The following is a 21953-nucleotide window of genomic DNA, read 5'->3' as shown; positions in this document are numbered from 1 at the left end:
GGCTTTGTAGTCAAGTGCCTTAACTGCTGAGCCATCTTTCTATCCCCTAATTTTTTTATATTTAATTAAATTTATTAATTTATTTGAGAGAGAATGGGCACACCAGGGCCTCTAGCCACTGCAAATGAACTTCAGATGCATGTACCACCTTGTGCATCTGGCTTACTTGAGTATTGGGGAATTGAACCTGCATCCTTAGGCTTCGCAGGCAAATGCCTTAACTGCTGATCCATCTCTCCAGCCTAAATAGATTAAACAATTTTGTTTGTTTGTTTTTGTTTTTTGAAGGAGGGTCTCACTCTGGTTCATGCTGACCTGGAATCACTATGTTGTCTCAGGGTGGCCTCAAACTCTTGGCAATCCTCCTACCTCTGCCTCCCAAGTGTTGGGATTAAAGGCATGCACCACCATGCCTGGCTTGATTTTTAAATATTTTATTTATCCTCTCTAATTTTTAATTCTACTCAAAAGATTTCTATAAATTGTTTATATTTCAAGTAAAGGATGAATTATTACTATCTAGAACTTGGTTCTGACTTTTTTTTTTTTTTTTTTTTTAGAGAGAGAGAGAAGGAGAGAGAGACAGAAAGAGACAGAGGGTGACAGAAAATTGGCACACCAGGGCTTCAGCCACTGCAATTGAACTCCAGATGCTTTGCCACCTAGTGGGCATGTGTGGCCTTGCATTTTTCTCACCTTTGTGTGTCATGGGATCTGGAGAGTCAAACATAGGTCCTTAGGCTTTGTAGGCAAGCACCTTAACTGCTAAGCCATCTCTCCAGCCTAGTTCTGACTTAAAAAAAAAAAAAAATTTGCAAGGAAAGAGAGGCAATGGGCATGCCAGGACCTCTTGCTGCTGCAAATGAACTCCAGATGCACACATCACTTTGTGCATGTGGCTCTATGTGGGTACTGGGGAATTGAATCCAGGCCATCAAGCTTTGCAAGCAAGTCCCCTTAACCACTGAGCAATCTCTTCAGCCTCTAGTTTTGACTTTTTGATGTTTTTTATTTTCTTTTATTTTTCCCCAAGGTAGGGTCTCACTGTAACCTAGGCTGACCTGGAATTTACTATGTGGTCTCAGAGTGGCCTTAAACTCACAGCAATTCTCCAATCTCTTCCTCCCAAGTGCTTGGATTAGAGGCATTTGACACCATGCCCAGGCTTTAATGCTTAAGTTTTAAGACTTGAATTTTTTTCTTATATGAAATCTGTTAATATACTTCTTTTAGCATTTTAACCCCAAATGGGCTTTCCTTTCCTGGGAAATACACGAAAATTCAATCTCTCCATTTTACAAATACAATGAGTTAGATGTTAAGGGAGTTCAGTAGTTCAGACTCAAGGACCCAAAGTCCTCACTGTGAGCCTCAGAGGCATCCATGGTGCAACAGTACCATGTGTACCAGCACTTCCCAGGAGGGATGGACAAGCCTCCTACCAGCATTAGCTTCAGAGCCCCTTCTTATCTCCATGCTCACTGGTGTGACTGCAGTGACATTGTGGTACGTTCTGTGCAGCACGCCGGAACAGGAGCAGCTCATGGTGGTGTGGCTCAGCTGGATGATAAAAGAAGAAGCCTACTTTGAGAGGTACGGGGCTTACTTTGTCTTACAGGGCTGAGAAAGCCTTTCTTAATTTTCTCTTTGGAAATTCACATTTATTTCTTCTTTTTCCCCAGCACTTCAGGTGTCTCTGCTTCTTTTGGGGAGATGCTGCTGTTGGTGGCCATGTACTTTCACAGCAACCAGCTTAGTGCTATCATTGACCTAGTCTGCTCCACTCTAGGGATGAAGGTAACGGCTTCTATCTTCTTCCTAAGAGAAAGTGTTTCTAATCTGGATACAGCACCATAGTGTGTATCGTAAACACATTGTTGTCATTTAAGTAGGTGTCGTCATTTGCTAGTTTGAAGTTTTATTAAGGAATTCTTGAAAAAATTGAATTTTTAGGACATTTATAATAGATGTTCATTGTAAAATGTTTTGGAAAGCCTTGTTTGGGGACTACTCCCCAGTTTCTCTGTGCTTGGACATTCCCAAGGTGCCCTGCAGATCTTTTCCCCTAGATCTGGACAATACATGGCTCCTCAAAACTGACCTTCTGACATAGAAGAAAACAAACCCCTGTGGGTGGTGGCTTATACTGGTGTCTCAGTAGCTGTCTGTGTGGAGAAAGACTTGTGGTAAAGTAAACCTCTGTCATTTGGTGGAGGCCTTGAGTCCCTTTCTCTTCACAACTAGGAACAGTCCTACTTCACAGCAAAAGCATGAACAGCACAGAAAAGGGACATTTATTTTATATCCTGTCACTCAGGTACAATCAAGTATACTATTGTCTGTCCATTATTCTTTCCTCTTTTTTTTGAAAGAGAGTTTCATGCTAGCCGAGGCTGACCTGAAACTGACTCTGTAGTCCCAAGCTGGCCTCAAACTCAGTAACCCTTCTACCTCAGCATCCCAAATGCTGGGACTAAAGGCACATACCACCAATTTCCATTTATAGGATAAACCTCTTCTACCTACTAACTTAAAATACTAATAATTAGTACTACTTAGTCATTTAAAAAGTACATTTATTTTTATTTATTTAAATTTTTTTTTCTATTTTTATTTATTTGAGAGAGACAGAGAATGAGCACACGAGGGCTTCAACTACTGCAAATGAACTCCAGATGCATGCAGCATCTTGTGCATCTGGCTAATGTGGGTCCTGGGGAATTAAGCCTCAAACCAGGGTCCTTAGGCTTCACAGGCAAGCGCTTAGCCTCTAAGCCATCTCTCCAGCCCTGTTTACTTACTTTTGAGCAGAGGTTTTACTGTGTTGCCCAAGTTGGGTCTGATCTGAACTCAAGTGATTCATGTACCTCAGCCACCCAGGTACCTGGGGTTATCACTGCTCGTCACTAAGCACATTCTGCACTGGTTCTCATCACTAAGCACATTCTATACTGGTTCTCTTCACTAAACACCTTCTGCACTGGTTCTCATCACTAAATACATTCTGCACTCGTTCTCGTCACCAAGCACGTTCTGCACTGGTTCTCCTCACTAAGCACGTTCTGCACTGGTTCTCCTCACTAAGCACGTTCTGCACTGGTTCTCATCACCAAGCACATTCTGCGCTGGTTCTCCTCACTAAGCACGTTCTGCACTGGTTCTCATCACTAAGCACGTTCTGCACTGGTTCTCCTCACTAAGCATGTTCTGCACTGGTTCTCCTCACTAAGCACGTTCTGCACTGGTTCTCATCACTAAGCACGTTCTGCACTGGTTCTCATCACCAAGCACGTTCTGCACTGGTTCTCATCACTAAGCATGTTCTGCACTGGTTCTCCTCACTAAGCACGTTCTGCACTGGTTCTCATCACTAAGCACGTTCTGCACTGGTTCTCGTCACCAAGCACGTTCTGCACTGGTTCTCCTCACTAAGCACGTTCTGCACTGGTTCTCCTCACCAAGCACGTTCTGCACTGGTTCTCCTCACTAAGCACGTTCTGCACTGGTTCTCCTCACTAAGCATGTTCTGCACTGGTTCTCCTCACTAAGCACTTTCTGCACTGGTTCTCATCACCAAACACGTTCTGCACTGGTTCTCCTCACTAAGCACGTTCTGCACTGGTTCTCATCACCAAGCACGTTCTGCGCTGGTTCTCCTCACTAAGCACGTTCTGCACTGGTTCTCCTCACTAAGCACGTTCTGCACTGGTTCTCGTCACCAAGCACGTTCTGCACTGGTTCTCCTCACTAAGCACGTTCTGCACTGGCTCTCATCACCAAGCACGTTCTGCACTGGTTCTCCTCACTAAGCACGTTCTGCACTGGTTCTCCTCACTAAGCACGTTCTGCACTGGTTCTCATCACCAAGCACGTTCTGCACTGGTTCTCATCACTAAGCACGTTCTGCACTGGTTCTCATCACCAAGCACGTTCTGCACTGGTTCTCATCACCAAGCACGTTCTGCACTGGTTCTCCTCACTAAGCACGTTCTGCACTGGTTCTCCTCACCAAGCACGTTCTGCACTGGTTCTCCTCACTAAGCACGTTCTGCACTGGCTCTCATCACTAAGCACGTTCTGCACTGGTTCTCATCACTAAGCACGTTCTGCACTGGTTCTCATCACTAAGCACGTTCTGCACTGGTTCTCATCACTAAGCACGTTCTGCACTGGTTCATGTCACTAAGCACGTTCTGCACTGGTTCTCCTCACTAAGCATGTTCTGCACTGGTAATCATCACTAAGCACGTTCTGCACTGGTTCTCATCACTAAGCACGTTCTGCACTGGTTCTCATCACCAAGCACGTTCTGCACTGGTTCTCATCACTAAGCACGTTCTGCACTGGTTCTCCTCACTAAGCACGTTCTGCACTGGTTCTCGTCACCAAGCACGTTCTGCACTGGTTCATGTCACTAAGCATGTTCTGCACTGGTTCTCCTCACTAAGCATGTTCTGCACTGGTAATCATCACTAAGTACGTTCTGCACTGGTTCTCCTCACTAAGCACGTTCTGCACTGGTTCTCGTCCCTAAGCACTTTCTGTTCTGGTTCTTGTCCCTAAGCACTTTCTGCACTGGTTCTCCTCACTAAGCACTTTCTGCACTGGTTCTCGTCCCTAAGCACTTTCTGCACTGGTTCTCATCTCTAAGCACTTTCTGAACTGGTTCTCCTCACTAAGCACTTTCTGGACTGGTTCTCATCACTAAGCACATTCTGTACTGGATCTCCTTCTGAGCTCTTTAATGGTATTGGGTTTGAAATTGAGGAGTTGAATATTTGTACATTAATATTGCAAATCATACATTTTTAGATATAAATTTATGTAGCTGGGCATGGTGGTGCCTGTCTTTAATTGCAGCACTATGGAGGTTGAGAGGATTGCTGTTCCAGGGCCAGCCTGGGCTAGAGTGAGACCCTACCTCAGAAAACAAAAAAATTAGCTGGTGGGTGGGGTGATGCCACACGCATTTAATCCTAGCACTTAGGATGCAGAGGTAGGAGGATCACCATGAGTTCCAGGCCACCCTGAGACTATTCCAGGTCAGCCTGAGCCAGAGTGAGACCCTACCTTGAAAACCAACCCTCCTCAAAAGGAAAAGCAAAACCAAAATAAAATAAAATGAATAAATAAGTAAATTTGTGAAAGAAAATTGTGTTCTGTGTATGTTTATATGCTATTGGAATTCTTTTGATTATTTTAGATTGTAATTAAGCCAAGTTCCCTGAGCAGGATGAAGACTATCTTCACACAGGAAATTTTTACTGAGCAGGTATGTCTTTTTATACTTAGCTACTCTCTTAACTTGATTTTACAACTTTTTTGGGGGAGATGACATGATGTTAACTTAAAAGAGTAAAATATTTTTCTTCGTTCATTTTTAATTTGTAATGATAATTTATTTCATACTTGAATAATCTGCAAAGAATAATCCACTTAAAATACACTTATCAGCCAGTTTGGCCAAAAACAGCCGCTTGAGATTCAGAGAGAGAGATGGAGGGAGGAAGGGAGGGAGGGAGGCTCTGTTTTAAGGAAACAACATGGAAGAGCAATAGAGGAGGACACCTGATGTTCTCCTGTGGCCACCACACACATGTGCACAAAGAGTGTACAACTGCACATGTATCCTTCACACATACTGTACACCCACCAAAAATAATAACTGTCTGGGTGTGATGGTGCATGCCTGTAATCCCAGCACTTGGTAGCAAGAGGTTGAAGGACCTCCATGTGTTCGAGGCCATCCTGAGACTACATAGTGAATTCCAGGTTGGCCTGGGCTAGAGGGAGACCTTACCTCAAAAAAAATAATAAAAACAAACACCAAAAAAATCCTTTTTCAGAATCGTTTTGCCATTGTTGTCATATGTATTCTTACTGTTTGTCCCTTCAGGTTGTCACAGCTCATGCAGTACGAGTTCCTGTCACCAGCAATCTGAGTGCCAACATCACTGGATTTTTGCCCATTCATTGTATTTACCAGCTTCTGAGGAGCCGTTCCTTTACCAAGCACAAAGTCTCAATAAAAGTATGGCCTTGCAGTTATTTTTAAACTACAACTTAATTCTTTCTCCCTAGATAGTTCTGTGTCAGTTTGTAGTCATTTACTGTGGATATTGTGTATGTAGCATTTGGTATTAAGGTCTGTTACTAGTCATTATAGTTGCAGTTATTGGGAACCCAATTTCAGATTTTTTTGTTTTTTCCAGGTCAAGTTTCACTCTAGGCCTGGCTGACCTGGAATTCACTATGTAGTTTCAGGCTGGCCTCAAACTTGTGGTGATTCTCCTTCCTCTGCCTCCCAAGTGCTGGGATTAAATAACTTGGGCTGGGGAGATGGCTTAGTGGTTAAGGCACTTGCCTGGGAAACCTAAGGACCCAGGTTCGATTCTCTAGATCCAGTGTAAGCCAGATGCACATGATGGTGCATGCATCTGGAGTTTGTTTGCAGTGGCTAGCGGCCCTGGAACATCCATTCTCTGTGTCTCTCTCTCAAATAAATAAAAATAAAAAATTATATAAATTATTTACAAAATGTATATTACTGATCAATTTAAAGTATTTTTATTGGGCTAGAGAGATGGCTTAGTGGTTAAGGTATTTGCCTGAAATCTAAAGGACCCAGGTTCAACCCAGGACCCACATGAGACAGACACATAAGGTGGCACATGCATCTGGAGTTCGTCTGCAGTGGCTAGTGGCCCTGGCATGCCCATTCTCTCTTACTCTCCCTCTCTCACTGACTCTCAAATACAACTTATACAAAAACCTTTTAAAGTTTTTTTTTTTTTTATTTAAAAATATTTTTATTTATTTGAGAGAGACAGAGAGAATGGACATGCCAGGGCCTTTTGCCACTGCAAAAAACTCCAAATATATGTGCCACTTTACATGTCTAGCTTTTTTTACATAGGTATTGCAGAATTGTATCCGGTTTGACAGGCTTTGCAAGTAAGCAGTTTTAGACTGTGAGACATCTCCCCAACTCCATCCATTTAAATTCTTAATACTAGCATCTGGCTATTTCATTAATGGAAAGAAATTTCCATTTTCTAAATTGTTTTGTTTTCTTTTCTTTTGATTTTTGAGACAAGTCTCATGTAGCTCAGGGTGGCCTCTACCTCCCCAGTACTGGGATTATAGGTGTATACTACCCTGTCTGGTCAGTGTTCGGAATGTACTTTTATTCACCAAATTGGGAAAGTGGCCTTTGTGCAAATTTGTCACGAGGAATGCTCAGTGCCTAATTTATCAATGTTTTCAGTTTGTTTTATTTGACTGTGTCTCACAGAAGGTCCCCTAGAGAAAAATCTGAATCCAGGAGATGAATAAGCATTTTTGAACCACTGAAAGAAGGTGTCCTTTTTTAAAACACAGAAAGGAACAGAATGTGCATGGGGCATCGCTGTGGCTGTCCTCGTTGTGATGGCTTAATGAAGTAGTGCTCCTGCAAGGTTGCCTTTCTCCTTAGTGCTTCATCAAGTGACGCAGCCAAGAATAATGAGCCCAAGTTCACACCTAAAGTACCACCTGTCTTTTCCTCGGAAATCGTTAGGTGGGAGTCTCCTTTTAGTGCTCAGTATAGCTGCTGTCTTAGTCACAGTGTTTCTGAAGAAATGTACCTCTCCTCAATTTCCCTTCTGCTGGGACGTCTTCCATGACAACACATGTGGCACTCTCAAGACAGACTTAAAATGTTTTCCTCACTATTTAAAACATTAGCACAAAGCCAGGCTTCTCATCCTCTTCAGTTCATTTTTCACTGGACAATATATATATATGTATTATATATTATATTATATTATATATATTAAATATTATATTTTATATATTTATGTATTTTATTATATTTATATATTTTTTATTATATTTATTATATATATAAATATGTATATGTGTATGTGTGTGTGTGCGTGTGTGTATATATATATATATTTTTTTTTTTCCGGAGGTAGGGTTCCACTCTAGCCCAGGTTGACCTGGAATTCACTGTGTAGTCTCAGGGTGACCTGGAACTCATGGCAATCCTCTTACCTCTGCCTCCCAAGTGCTGGGATTAAAGGCATGTGCCACCATATCTGGCTGTACAATGTTCCTGATTAGAATATGCAGACATAATTTATTTATTTGAGAGAAATAAGCAGATAGAGGGGAAAGAGAGAATGAGAGAATGGGCACACTAGTGTCTGTAGCCACTGCAAATGAACTCCAGACGCATGTACCACCTTGTACATCTGGCTTATGTGGGTCCTGGGGAATTGAACCTGGGCCCTTAGGTTTCACAAGCAAGCGCCTTAACCACTTAGCCATCTCTCTACCCACCCCCCATATATATTTAACTCAAAGGCAAGTATGAAAGTAGATAATATAGTCAGTGCTCTTAATAGCTAATAGTGAGTTTCACTGATTTGCAAAAGTATGTGCTTCTGTTTTTTTTGTCCATTTTTTCTTACTGTCTTTAACTTTCCGTTTTAGGACTGGATTTATAGACAACTGTGTGAAACCTCCACTCCACTGCATCCTCAGTTGCTTCCTCTGATTGATGTGTACATAAACTCCATACTCACTCCTGCCTCTAAATCAAACCCAGAGGCCACTAATCAGCCAGTCACAGAACAAGAGATTCTCAATATTTTCCAGGAAGTCATTGGGGTAAAATAGTGGTTCTTTTCTTAAAAAAATTTATTTATTTGACAGAGAAAGAGGGAGAAAGAGAGAGAGAGAATGCGCGCCAGGGCCTCTAGCCACTGCAAACAAACTCCAGATATGTGTGCCCCTTGTGCATGTGGCTAATGTGGGTCCTGGGGAATTGAACCTGAGTCCTTCAGCTTTGCAGGCAAATACCTTAACTGCTAAGCCATCCCTCCAGCCCAAAATAGTGGTTCTTTGACATGTATTATTTTCCTTTAGTTTGTTCTCACTTGTTCCATATTTTTTCTCCTTGGAGGACTTATAGGTAATTCTGATTTTAAATTAGATTAAACTGCATTAGATCACCTATAAAAATCATATAGTGCTACTAGTTCCATGTAATTTGTCAAACAAGCACTTAAAAAGATATCTTGCTGTAAATGAATGCCAGGTACTTGTGTGCTACTTTTTGGTTCTGGCTTTATATGGGTGCTAGTGAATCAAACCTGGGCTGGCAGCCTTTGCAAGCAAGTTCCTTTAACTGCTGAGCATATCTCCAGCCCCCTAACAAGTACTTTTTGAGTAGTTTATTTTTGTTTGGTAATTTCACATAGTACGTAGATTAATGCAAGTTTTTCTAGAAGCAGTCTTATGGGAATACCATTGAGAAGTAGTAGCTGAAGTCTTTTTTTTGGTTTTCCAAGGTAGGGTCTCACTCTCGCTCACGCTGACCTGGAATTCACCATATAGTCTCAGGGTGGTCTTGAACTCACTGCAATCATCCTACCTCTGTCTCCTGAGTGCTGGGATTAAAGGTGTGTGCCACCACACCTAACTTTTTTTTTTTGGTTTTTCAAGGTAGGGTCTCACTCTGGTCCAGGCTGACCTGGAATTAACTACGTAGTCTCAGGGTGGGCTCGAACTCTCGGCGATCCTCCTACCTCTGCCTTCTGAGTGCTGGGATTAAAGGCGTGTGCCACCACTCCCGGCTCACTTTTTTGGTTTTTTGAGGTAAGGTTTCGCTCTAGCCCAGCCTGACCTGGAATTACGTAGTCTTAGGCTGGCCTTGATCTTACAGCTGTCCTCCTACCTCTGCCTCCTGGGTGCTGGGATTAAAGGTGTGCGCCACCACACCTGGCTGAAGTCTCTTATTTTTTTTTTTAATTTTATTTATTTGCAAGCAGAGAGAGAGAGAGAGAGAGAGAGACAGAGAGACAGAGAAAATGGGCACATTGGGGCCTCTAGCTACTGCAAACAGACTCCAGGCACATGTTCAACTTTGGGCTTCTTGCTCACGTGGGTGCTGAAGAATCAAACTCATGTGGTTGGGCTCTACAGGCAAGCCCCTTACCCACTGAGCCATCTCTCCAGCCCCTCTTAATTTTTTATTTAAGGCTTTAAAGGCTAGGTAAAGATGTTGCCTTCCATGTCTCTGCTATCTCAAATTTCAGTTACATGTAATGTTTTCTCTGAATTTAATGCAAATAGAGTCTCCTTTCTTCCATTTATGCGTTGGGAGCAGTGACCTCAGATACTTGTTATTGATGCTATTTTTGCTGTTGAAAAAAAAAGCAATCATGCAACTTAGTAGAATTGTCAGAGTTTGTGTTATTCCTCCCAGGGTGACAGCGTCCGCCTGAATCAGCGGTTCAGCATCACAGCGCAGCTTCTGGTACTCTACTACATCCTGTCTTATGAGGAAGCTCTGCTCGCAAACACGAAGACTCTAGGTGAGCTGTGCAGAGGGGAAGGGAGGCTAAGCTAATGGAGCGCATTTGACCCTGGTTGAGTGGTCGGATGAAAGTCTACTTTTTATGAATTCAGAAGAGCATTAGGAGAGATAAATTGGTCCACAGCAAGTAGAGACTGAAATTATGGCAGGTATAAAGAAAAGGAAAGAAATGATGTGGTAACTTGAGTGGATACTAAGGACAAGAAAGGACTTCTGTTGTTGAGGCAGTGTCTCCTGCATCTCAGGCTCATCTCAAACTCACGATAGAGCCAAGGATGACCTTGAACAATTTTGGGTGGGTTGGTTTCAAAGTAGGGTCTCCTAGCCCAGGCTGGAATTCACTGTGTAGTCTCAGGGTGGCCTCGAACTCACAGGGATCCTCTTACCTCTGCTTCCTGAGTGCTGGGATTAAAGGTATGCACCCCCGTGTCTGGCATGAACAATGTTTTTAAAAATCCCTGTGTGTATATATGTGTGCGTTTGTGTTTGTGTATGTGTATGTACATGTATATGTGTGTGCAAGCACATGTGTGTGGTCAGAGGGCCGCCTCAGGTGTCATTCTTAGGAATGCTCTGTCCTCTCTCTCTCTCTCTTTTTTTTTTTTTTAAGGTAGAGTGTCCCTCTAGTCCAGGCTGACCTGTCACTCACTCTGTGATCCCAGGTTGGCCTCCACCTCAGTGAACCTCCTACCTCTGCCTCCCAAGTGCTGGGATTAAAGATGTGTGCCTTCACGCCTGGTCTTTCTGTCTCTGTCTCTCTCTTTTTTCAATTTTTTTTATTAACAACTACCATGATTGTAAACAATATCCCATGGTAATACCCTCCCTTCCCCCACTTTCTCCTTTGAAACTCCATTCTCCATCATATCCCCTCCCCCTGTCAATCAGTCTTTCTTTTATTTGATGGCATGATCTTTTCCTCCTATTATGATGGTCTTGTGTAGGTAGTGTCAGGCACTGTCTCTCTCTCTCTCTCTTTTTAATTTAGTTTTTTAAGGTAGGGTTTCACTCTAGCTCAGGCTGACCTGAAATTCGCTATGTAGTCTCAGGGTGGACGAACTCACGGAGATCCTCCTACCTCTGCCTCCCACGTGCTGGGATTAAAGGTGTGCGCCACCACGGCTGGCCCTCTCATTTTTTTTTTTTTATTTTTTTTTGTGTGCCAGTGTTTATGTGTATCCATGCACTCACCTGTGGCTGGGGGCGCCTATCTCCTGTAGCCAGAGCAGAATGTCGATGTTCCGCTCCATTGCTCTTCCTCCCTTTCTTACTTGAGCTGGAGTCTCCTGCTGACACTGGAGCTTGTTGTATTCTTGTAAGCTGGGCAGTTTCCTGGTCAGTGCTCTCCTTTGAGGGCTGGTGTTGGCCATGCCAGCTGTCGCTTGGGTTCTGGAGGTTCAAACTTGGGTGGCTTCAGGCCCCCTCAGGCCATCTTTGCTTTCAAAGGAAGCAATATAATTGCTGAGCCATTTCTCCAGCTCCAATGTTTTTTTTTTTTTTTTTCCTGGAGATAGAGTCTCACTTTAGTCCAAGCTGACCTTGAATTCGCTATGCAGTTTCAGGGTGGTCTCGAACTCATGGTGATCCTCCTACCTCTGCCTCCTGAGTGCTGGGATTAAAGGTGTGTGCCACCACGCCCAGCTTTTTTTTTTTTTTTTTTTTTGATGATACTTTCTTTTATAGGCCTAGGACTCACAAATTGGAATAGACTGTCTGGCTCCAAGGATCCTCCTTTCTCACTGTTACCAGTCCTGGGATTAATGGCAGATTACTACCATGCCTGGCAGTCTTTTTGGGCAAGCCCAACAGACTGGCCTTTTTTTTTTTTTTAAATGAGAGTGAGAGAGAGAGAGAGAGACAGTGAGGGAGATAATTGGTACGCCAGGGTCTCTAGCCACTGCAGTCAAACTCTAGACATGTGTGCCCCCTTGTGCACATGTGCAACCTTGCTCTTGGGTCACTTTGTGTGTCTGGCTTACATGGGACCTGGAGAGTTGAACATAAGTCCTTAAGATTTGCAGGCAAGAGCCTTAACTGCCAAGCCATCTCTCCAGCCCTTTTTATTTTCCTAGATAGGGTGTCATTTTAACCCAGGCTGGCCTCAAACCCACAGCAATCCTTCTACTCTGCCTCCTGAGTGCTGGGATTAAAGGTGTGCACCACCATAAGCCAGGCATGGTGACACATGCCTTTAATCCCAGCACTCGGGCAGTAAAGGTAGGAGGATCACTGTGAGTTCCAGGCCATCCTGAAACTACATAGTAAATTCCAGGTCAGCCTGAGCTACAGTGAGACCCTACCTCAAAAAACAAAACGAAACAAAATGTTTCAATTTGGGCTGGAGAGCTGGTTTAGTGGTTAAAGTGCTTGCCTGCAAAGCCAAGGGACCCAGGTTTGATTCCCCCGTACCCATGTAAGCCAAATGTACAAGGTGGCACATGCATCTGGAGTTTGTTTGCTAGAGGCCCTGGTGTGCCCATTATCTATCTGCTGCTCTCTCTCAAATATATCAACAAGAAATATTTAGAAAAAATTTAAATTTAATTAATTGATTTATTTATTAGTGAGCAAGAGAGAATGAGGGCCTCTAGCCACTGCAAACAAACTCCAGATCCATGTGCCACCATGTGCATCTGGCTTATGTGGGTTCTTGGGAATTGAGCCTAGGTTCTTAGGCTTTGTAGGCAAGCACCTAAACTGCTAAGCCATCTCTCTAGTCCTTTCCTTTTTTTTTTTGAAAATATTAAAAAAAAATACTTATCTTTTGTTGAGTAATATGGTAGTGATGGAAGGGTTCTTGAGGCAAATCAGGCCCAGGAGTCATATCTTTGAGAGATGAGAGGAGTTAGGTCATAGAAGACAAGTGAGAAGATTGGCCTTTTCCTGAGTAAGTTTCCAACCCTGTTAGAAGCCATTTCTTTTCTTTCCAGGGGAGTAAATAATTTCATAAGATGCCACATTGACAGGCTGGGCATGGTTCTTCAATCCCAGCACTCAGAAGCTAAGGCAGGAGGGTCACCATGAGTTTGAGGCCAGTCTGGTCTTCAGAATGAGTTCCGCATCAGCCTGGGCTAGAGTAAGACCCTGCTTCAAAAACAAAACCAAAGCCAGGCGTGGTAGTACATGCCTTTAATCCCAGCATTTGAGAGGCAAAAGTAGGAGGATCTCTATGAGTTTGAGGCCACCCTGAGGCTACATAGTGAATTCCAAGTCAGCTTGGCTAGAGCGAGACCCTACCTCAGAAAACAAAACAAAACAAAAAACTCCAAAACACAATCCAGTGAAACAAGCAAACAAATAAGAATATGATATGAGCTGGGGGATGACTCAGCAGTTAAGGTGCTTGCTTGCAAAGCCTAAAAGCCTGGCTTCAAAACCCCAGTGCTCACCTAAGGCCAGAAGTACAAAGTGGCAAATGCATCTGGAGTTAGTTTGCAGTGGCAAGAGGCCCTGGTCTGCCCATTCGCTCTCTAACTCAGTGTCTGTCTACCTCTCTTTCTTTCTCTCTGCTTGCAAATAAATAAATATTGAAAAATATTAAAAAAAAAAAGAATATGGACGTTGAGATAGATTTTGTCTTTAGCCAAAAAAGTTATTATTCTGTTGCAAACATATTACTACCTATGAAGTTGGTTTGTAGTTTTAGCACTTCTTGGTAACATCAGTTACTTGAAATACTTTACATGGGTGCTCTGGTTGTGAACCTGGCCCAGCAGGCTCTGAAACCCAGTACTTTTAACCACTGAGCATTTCCCCAGCCCTATTAACACTTTTTTTAAAAATATATTTTAAAAATTACTTTTTATTTTGAGAGAGAGAGAAGGGGGCAGAGAGAGAATGGGCACACCAGGACCTTCAGCCTGCTGTGAATGAACTCCAGACGTGTGCACCCCCTGTCCCCCTGTGTGACATTATGCATGTGTGTCACTGTGCCTCTGGCTACATAGGACCTGGAGATTTGGACATGAGTTTAGGCTTCACAGGCAAGCATCTTAACTGCTGCCATACCTCTAGGCCCTATTAACACTTTAAAAAATAAGTTACATTTGAATCTTCAATCCCTCAGTATGTTCATGGCTGCATTTGAACTTCCTAAGTAGGCTTGGGAAACTCTTAACTCAGTTCTACTGCAGTGAATGTCTGCACTAAAATCTGTAAGATTTCTGTCCACTGTTTGCAATTTCAGGATATTTTTTAGATCTTGTTTTTCTTTACATATGTTCTTCCTTTTCCTGAAAAGTCACTATTTTGGTAGTGATTATAACCTTTTATGCATTATATTCATATTGAGCAAATTGAAAGTCATTTCATCATATTGTCTTTGTTCTCATTTGGTTGAAAGTTAAGGTTTGTTCCTAGACTCACGTTTATTTGACACTTTTTGACTTTGGATGACAGCTGCCATGCAAAAGAAACCCCAGTCATACTCTTCTTCTCTGATGGATCAGATTCCAATCAAATTCCTGATTCGGCAGGCTCAAGGGCTACAGCAGGAGCTGGGAGGTAATCTTTCACTTGCCTTTGTTTTTTTTTTCTTCAGAAATACTTGTTTATTTATTTGAGAGAGAGAAAGGGAGAGAGAAAGAGAGGCAGCTAGAGAGAGAGAGAATGGGCGCACCAGGGCCTCCAGCCACTGCAAACGAACTCCAGACGTGTGCCCCTCCTTGTGCATCTGGCTTACATGGGTCCTGGGGAATAAAACCTGCATCTTTAGGTTTTGCAGACAAACGCCTTAAGTGCTAATCCATCTGTCCATTCCCCCTTTCATTTGCTTTTTAGTGCTAAAGTTTATTGTTACCAAATACCTTACTGTTTATGCTACAAGGTATAATCAGTGTTCAATGTTAAAAATTCAAAACCAGAGAACTTGTTTCCTGTTTGGTGCTGCTTTGCTGTCTGAAGGATGAGGATGTACGTGGTGCTAAGTGGGTTCCCGTGGCTCGTGCTGTCAACTCATGGCCTTGACAATTTGATGGTAGACTTCTGAATTGTCAAAGTTAGAAGAACACCTTTGTTTGATGAGCTCCAAGTACGGCGTTATGAGTTGTACCTGGGAACTGGCTGTTCTGTAAACAGAATCCTGCCCGACTTCTTTGAGTTTACTTACCCTCTTCTCTCTTGTATTCCTGAGCTGCACCTAGGGCCAAAGGCTGTGGCATAATGAAATATGATCAAATATGGGCACTCTCATTGAAAGTTCAATCTCATATGAGCCTGTGATTTTAAACTTCAGAGGCTATGTCCCAATATCATGCTCTGTTCAAAGAAAGTTTAGATTCACATTTATTAAAAAAAAAAAAAGAGGTAGGAAATAATGGTAGTAATTCTGGGGAAACAACCCAAGGACCACTGGGAAAGACAAACTCAACATTTTCTCAAGTGAAAAATTTGAGGATCCAGCCAGAAATGAGACTTAGGAATGATGTTTCCTGTGTCAGACAATCTAATTTTTCTTCTTCGGTCCTAAGTGGATGAATTAAGGTATACATTTGGATGATTAAGCAAACTGATAACCTTGATACTGACTACCTAAGGTTCACATTCCCTCTTTGAAGTTGGATGGATGCCTCTGCATATACCTTTTACCTTTTTAATGTTCTTAAAATGAGTTTGCTCTGCTATGCATGTTTACCAACTCCTTGGGGTATGGTAAAAATGAATTTTTGCATACTTTAAGCATTTTAATGAAGATGGTCTTTTCATTTTTTTTTAATTAATTTATTTATTTATTTGAGAGCGACAGACACAGAGAGAAAGACAGATAGAGGGAGAGAGAGAATGGGTGCGCCAGGGCTTCCAGCCTCTGCAAACGAACTCCAGACGCGTGCGCCCCCTTGTGCATCTGGCTAACGTGGGACCTGAGGATCCGAGCCTTGAACCGGGGTCCTTAGGCTTCACAGGCAAGCACTTAACCGCTAAGCCATCTCTCCAGCCCGGTCTTTTCATTTTTTAGGTACCATTCATCCTGACATTTTCAGAAAAATTTCTTTTATTTGATTCTTGCTTCCCCTCCTTGACCAATCCCTCTCACCCTTCCATTTTTTTCCTTTCCCCACAATATATTCCCACTATTTTGTTTACATGTCACTTGTGTCCTTTTACCCAGTGAAAGTAGTTTTTAAAAATGAAGTTTTGAATACTTACAAAAAAAATTCAAAACCAGCTGGGTGTGGTGAGGCACATCTTAATTCCAGTACTCGGGATGCTGAGGTGGGAGTTTCACTGTGAGTTCGAGGCCAGCCTTAGACTGCATATCGATTCCAGGTCAACCTGGACTAGAGTGAGACCCTACCTTGAAAAACAAACAAAATAATTCAAAACCAATTCAAGAATAAAATTTCTCTTTGCTTCCCTCACTAAATCCATTATCTCATTCCCTCCAAGCCACCTGGCCTCCCTGAAAACCTCAGCTGTTTTCAGTTTGGAATTACTCATGCTGTTTGTCTCTGTAGATCAGACGAAATACTGCCACCACCCTTTGGCCCTAGGTGCAGCTCAGGAATACAGTGCTTGCCTGGCATCCATGATGCCCCGTGTTCAGTCGCCAGCAAACACTTTGGCAGACATGTACTGCTGGTACTCTTAAACTTAAGATGAGGTTATTAGGGCACAACCCCCTTTGTAAACTGAAAATATCTCATGTTCAAAATATTTTTACTCCATCTCACCTATAGGATAGTTTAGCTTAGCGAGCAGTCACTGTAGAGCAGCACTTGTTTTCCCTTGTGACTGTAGGGCTGCACGGAGCTGCTTGCTTACGATGCCCGGGGTAGCAACAGAGTACCTTACCTCATGTTGCCAGCCTGGAAAACATCAGATAGTAAGGCTCAGTCTCTGCTAAATGCGTATCACTTTTCATCATTATTAAGTTAGTTGAAGAATCATAAATCTAATAATCCAATGTTAGGGTCTTTTTGACCTATTTAAGAGCAACAATTTTATATACTTGAATCTCAGATATACATACTGTTGCAGTCTGGGTCGCATTGCTGGTAGAAATCACCCAACCAAGAGCAGCTTCTGGGAAAAAGAGGTTTATTTGGCTTACAGGCTCGAGGGGAAGCTCCACGATGGCAGGGGAAATCGATGGCATGAGCAGAAGGTGGACATCACCCCCTGGCCAACATAAGATGGACCACAGCAACAGGAGGGTGTGCCAAACACTGGCAAGGGGAAACTGGCTATAAAGCCCATAAGCCCGCCCCCAACAATACACTCCCTCCAGGAGGCATTAATTCCCAAATATCCATCAGCTGGGGAGCTAGCATTCGCAACACCTAAGTTTATGGGGGACACCTGAATCAAACCACCACACATACAATGAAAGATTTTGTTTTAAAACTATGGGTGATAACAGTACCTCTTTATTTCCTTTTTTGCATTACTGGAGATTAAACCAAGGTCATTGCACCAAGTGTGCCACTGAGCTACATCTCCAACCCATTTTTTAAAAACTTTTTTTGTTTGTTTGTTCTTTAAGGTAGGGTCTCACTAGCTCAGGCTGACCTGAAATTCACTGTGTAGTCTCAGGGTGGCCTTGAATTCGTGGTGATCCTATCTCTGCCTGTCAAATGTTGGGATTAAAGGCATGTGTTAACATGCCTGGCTCAGTTATTTTTCTTAATTTAATTGGCATTGGGGATTTAATCTAGGGGCTCACATATGATTAGGCAAGTGCTCAAGTTATATCTCCATCCTTTTTTTCTTTTTTTAAAAATTTTTTGTTTTTTTTTTTTTATTGATTTGAGAGCAAAGCAGAGAGAGAGTGAGAGAGAGAGAATGGGCGCACCAGGGCCTCCAGCCACTGCAAATGAACTCCAGACGCGTGCGGCCCCTTGTGCATCTGGCTAACGTGGGTCCTGGGGAATTGAGCCTCGAACCGGGGTCCTTAGGCTTCATAGGCAAGCGCTTAACCGCTAAGCCATCTCTCCAGCCCATCCATCCTTTTTTTCTTTACTTAAAAAAATATTTATTTATTTAAAGAGTGAGAGCATGGGTTCTGGGGAATTGAACCTAGATCCTTTGGCGTTGCTGGCAAATGCCCTAACCAGCAACCCCCTTTTTTTTTCAGTTTTTTGAGGTAGGGTCTTACTCTAGCTCAGGCTGACATGGAATTCATTATGTAGTCTCAGAGTGGCCTCGAACTCATGGTAATCCTCCTACCTCTGCCTCCCAAATGCTGGGATTAAAGGAGTCTGTCTCCACACTGTCCCCCTTTTTAAACTTTTATTTTGAAACAGGGTTTCACTAAGTTGTCCAGGCTGGCTTTCAAATCATCCTTTAGCCCTGTCAAAGTCTTGAGCTTGTGATCCTTCTGCCTCAACCTCTTGAGTAGCTTATAAACCTGTGCCGCCATCCTGGCTTGAAGTTCCTTATGGTATACATGTGGAGAAGTGCAAATTCCTAGGGTTCCATTTAGAGCTCATGCTGTAGTCACCAGCATGGCACCTGCTCTACATATGAAACATGCTTCTTCATTAGCTTCTGGGGCTGGAGATGCTCAGCCATGCTCTGAGAAAAACTCCTCAGAGCACACCGTATTTCCTGTGGCCTGTGACCTTGCTGCAAATCAGATAATGGGGATGATCTGAGTTCTTGACAACTGACTATCCAACTGACTTGCTGTTGATTTTTAAGGGCTGCATTCAGCTTTGCTACGTCTCCTTGCAACTAATTACCCACACTTATGCATTGTGGATGACTGGATCTGTGAAGAAGAAATTACAGGAACTGATGCCCTGCTAAGGCGAATGCTGTTGACTAGCAATGCCAAAAACCACTCTCCCAAGCAACTCCAAGAAGGTATAGTAGATCACGGCTCCTCATACCCTGTTGACTAGTTCAGGAAGGTAGAGTAGATCACTGCTCCTCTCACCGCGGAAGGTAAAGTAGATCACGGCTCCTCTTGCCCCGTTGACTAGTACGGGAAGGTAGAGGAGATCACGGCTCCTCTCGCCCCGTTGACTAGTACGGGATGGTAGAGGAGATCACGGCTCCTCTCGCCCCGTTGACTAGTACGGGAAGGTAGAGGAGATCACGGCTCCTCTCGCCCCGTTGACTAGTACAAGAAGGTAGAGGAGATCACGGCTCCTCTCGCCCCGTTGACTAGTACAAGAAGGTAGAGGAGATCATGGCTCCTCTCGCCCCGTTGACTAGCACGGGAAGGTAGAGGAGATCACGGCTCCTCTCGCCCCGTTGACTAGTACGGGAAGGTAGAGTAGATCACGGCTCCTTTTGCCCCGTTGACTAGTACGGGAAGGTAGAGGAGATCACGGCTCCTCTCGCCCCGTTGACTAGTACGGGAAGGTAGAGGAGATCACGGCTCCTCTCGCCCCGTTGACTAGTACGGGAAGGTAGAGTAGATCACGGCTCCTCTCGCCCCGTTGACTAGTATGGGAAGGTAGAGGAGATCACGGCTCCTCTTGCCCTGTTGACTAGTTCGGGAAGGTAGAGTAGATCACGGCTCCTCTCGCCCTGTTGACTAGTACAGCAGTATACTTGGTTTAATGAGTAATGTTCCAGAGTGACACCATAAATATAAATATAAATATAAATATAAATATAAATATAAATATAAATAATGTGAGCCACACATAAGCTTTATAGTAGTAATAGTCAAAAGTTGCAGTTTATCTTGGGAGACAGTGGTAGGAGGATCACTGTGAGTTCGAGGCCACCCAGAGCCTGGGCTAGATTGAGACCCTACTTTAAAAAAAGTTGCAGTTTATGAATCTTGTAAAGCATCTGCACAGTCACTACAAGGTAGTTATTGTGGCGTCTTGCTCCTCTTTGTAGTGCCAACATTGCCCTTTGCCCTCCCTTGCCATCCCTCCCCCACCCCCGTTCTGAGTTCCTTTTACTGTTCGTCTAAAGTCTTTCTTTTCCCTCTGGTGCCTGGAATTGAATCCTGGGTCTTTTGTGCGTGCTGTGCCAGTGCCAGGTTCCTATTACTGAGCTATACGCCTGCCCCTTGAAGTCTTTGTCTTCTCATACAGGTCACGTTTTGCAAAATTGTTTGGGTTCATTTTTCTTTGCATTATTCAAGAATTGTAGGTCATTCAAAGACAGTTGTCCTTGCCACATGGGTTTGAAATCTAAATACAAAGATGTAATCTGGTGTGTTCTTACAAATTTTGGCTAGTTTCCTCCAAATTTCTGTCTTATGTCCATTCATTAATCATTTGTTTAACCTCAAGCAGTCAGTTGGTCATGGGCTTTCAGGCTTCAGTATTCAGCATGTTGTTCAGGATGGCGATCAATCTTCAGATAGTCAGGAAAGAATAGTATTTTTTAAAATTTTTTTATTTAGGTTTTTTTTTTTTTTTTTTTTTTTTTTGAGGTAGGTTCTCATTATAGACCAGGCTGACCTGGAACTCACTCTGTTGTTCCAGGCTGGCCTCAAACTCACATCAGTCCTCCTACCTCTGCCTCCTAAGTACTGGTGTTAATATGTGCACCTGGCTTAAAATTTATTTTTATTTAACCAAGTATTTCTAATATGTTATTGTATCATGTAGTCAAGATAAGAAAATAATATTTTACTTTTTCACCCACATTATTTTTCCATATACTATTTATTTTACATTTACACCTTGTTGCAGTTACCTCCTCTGTTTGAACAAAACACCAGACCAGAAGCATCTGATGGGAGGAAAAGGTTTTTTCCATGTACTGTGTCAAGGGGAGGATTCATCATGGTGGGGAAAGTGTGGGAGCTGGCCCCTATCATTACATATCAGCAGCAGGAAGGGAGCAGCAAGAGTGAATTCTGCTAGTGAATACTCAGTAAGGCTGGACTAATAATCCTCAAGGTGTGTGTGTATGTGTGTGTGTGTATGTGTGTATGTGTATGTGTGTGTGTTTGAGGTAGGGCCTCTCTGTAGCCCAGGCTGACCTGGAATTCACTATATAGTCTCAGGGTATCCTTGAACTCACAGCAATCTTCCTACCTCTACCTCCTGAGTGCTGGGATTAAAGGTGTACACCACCATGCCCAGTGCTCTAGATGTTTTATTTTATTTATTTAGTTTTGGTTTTTCGAGGTAGGGTTTCACTCTAGCTCAGGCTGTCCTGGAATTAACTATGTAGTCTCAGGGTGGCCTTGAACTCACAGTGGTTCTCTTTCCTCTGTCTGCATCCTGAGTGCTAGGATTAAAGATGTGAGCCACAGCACCTGGCCTAGATGTTTTATAATAGCAACAATGTTTTGGATGCTTCTGTCCTATGAAAGAGATCACCTGGTGAAAAGTACCAGGGAGTTTGAACCTTCCAAATGAATAACTACCAGAAGCATTACTCAGGCCCCTTTTCTTTCTTCACCCCTGCCTCTAAAGATCAGTCTGATCTGAGTTGCCTAAGAATATGTTTTTTTGTTTTGTTTTGTTTCTTTTAGAAGGCTCTCATGTAGCTTGTCCCTTCTTGAACTTGCTGTGTAGCTGAGTACTTGAACTTCTGATCCCCTGCCTCCACTTTCCAAGTGGAAGGATTCTAAGGCTGAGCCACCAAGCCCAGCCTATTAATGTGGTTTTTATAATAACACTTTTGTTCTTTATGAAATAACAGCTGCTCTCCATGAATTTATTTATTT

General features: G+C 43.0%; 1 protein-coding gene across 5 annotated transcripts in view; it reads left to right on the top strand.

The window, feature by feature from the left end:
- Nucleotides 1-21953, top strand: part of Ints2 (integrator complex subunit 2) — a 63991-nt gene that overhangs the window by 23780 nt on the left and 18258 nt on the right. For all 5 annotated transcript variants that reach the window (XM_004664524.3, XM_045159019.1, XM_045159018.1 and 2 more), the window contains exons 10-17: nucleotides 1522-1593; nucleotides 1683-1797; nucleotides 5204-5272; nucleotides 5897-6031; nucleotides 8479-8655; nucleotides 10256-10364; nucleotides 14765-14869; nucleotides 19004-19168. In XM_004664524.3, the coding sequence (XP_004664581.1) occupies nucleotides 1522-1593; nucleotides 1683-1797; nucleotides 5204-5272; nucleotides 5897-6031; nucleotides 8479-8655; nucleotides 10256-10364; nucleotides 14765-14869; nucleotides 19004-19168 (947 nt within the window). The remainder of the gene's footprint in view (nucleotides 1-1521; nucleotides 1594-1682; nucleotides 1798-5203; nucleotides 5273-5896; nucleotides 6032-8478; nucleotides 8656-10255; nucleotides 10365-14764; nucleotides 14870-19003; nucleotides 19169-21953) is intronic.

Source organism: Jaculus jaculus, chromosome 9 (assembly GCF_020740685.1).
Source record: "Jaculus jaculus isolate mJacJac1 chromosome 9, mJacJac1.mat.Y.cur, whole genome shotgun sequence".
In the NCBI taxonomy this organism is placed as follows: Eukaryota; Metazoa; Chordata; class Mammalia; order Rodentia; family Dipodidae; genus Jaculus; species Jaculus jaculus.
This window is presented reverse-complemented; position numbering and strand designations above follow the sequence as displayed.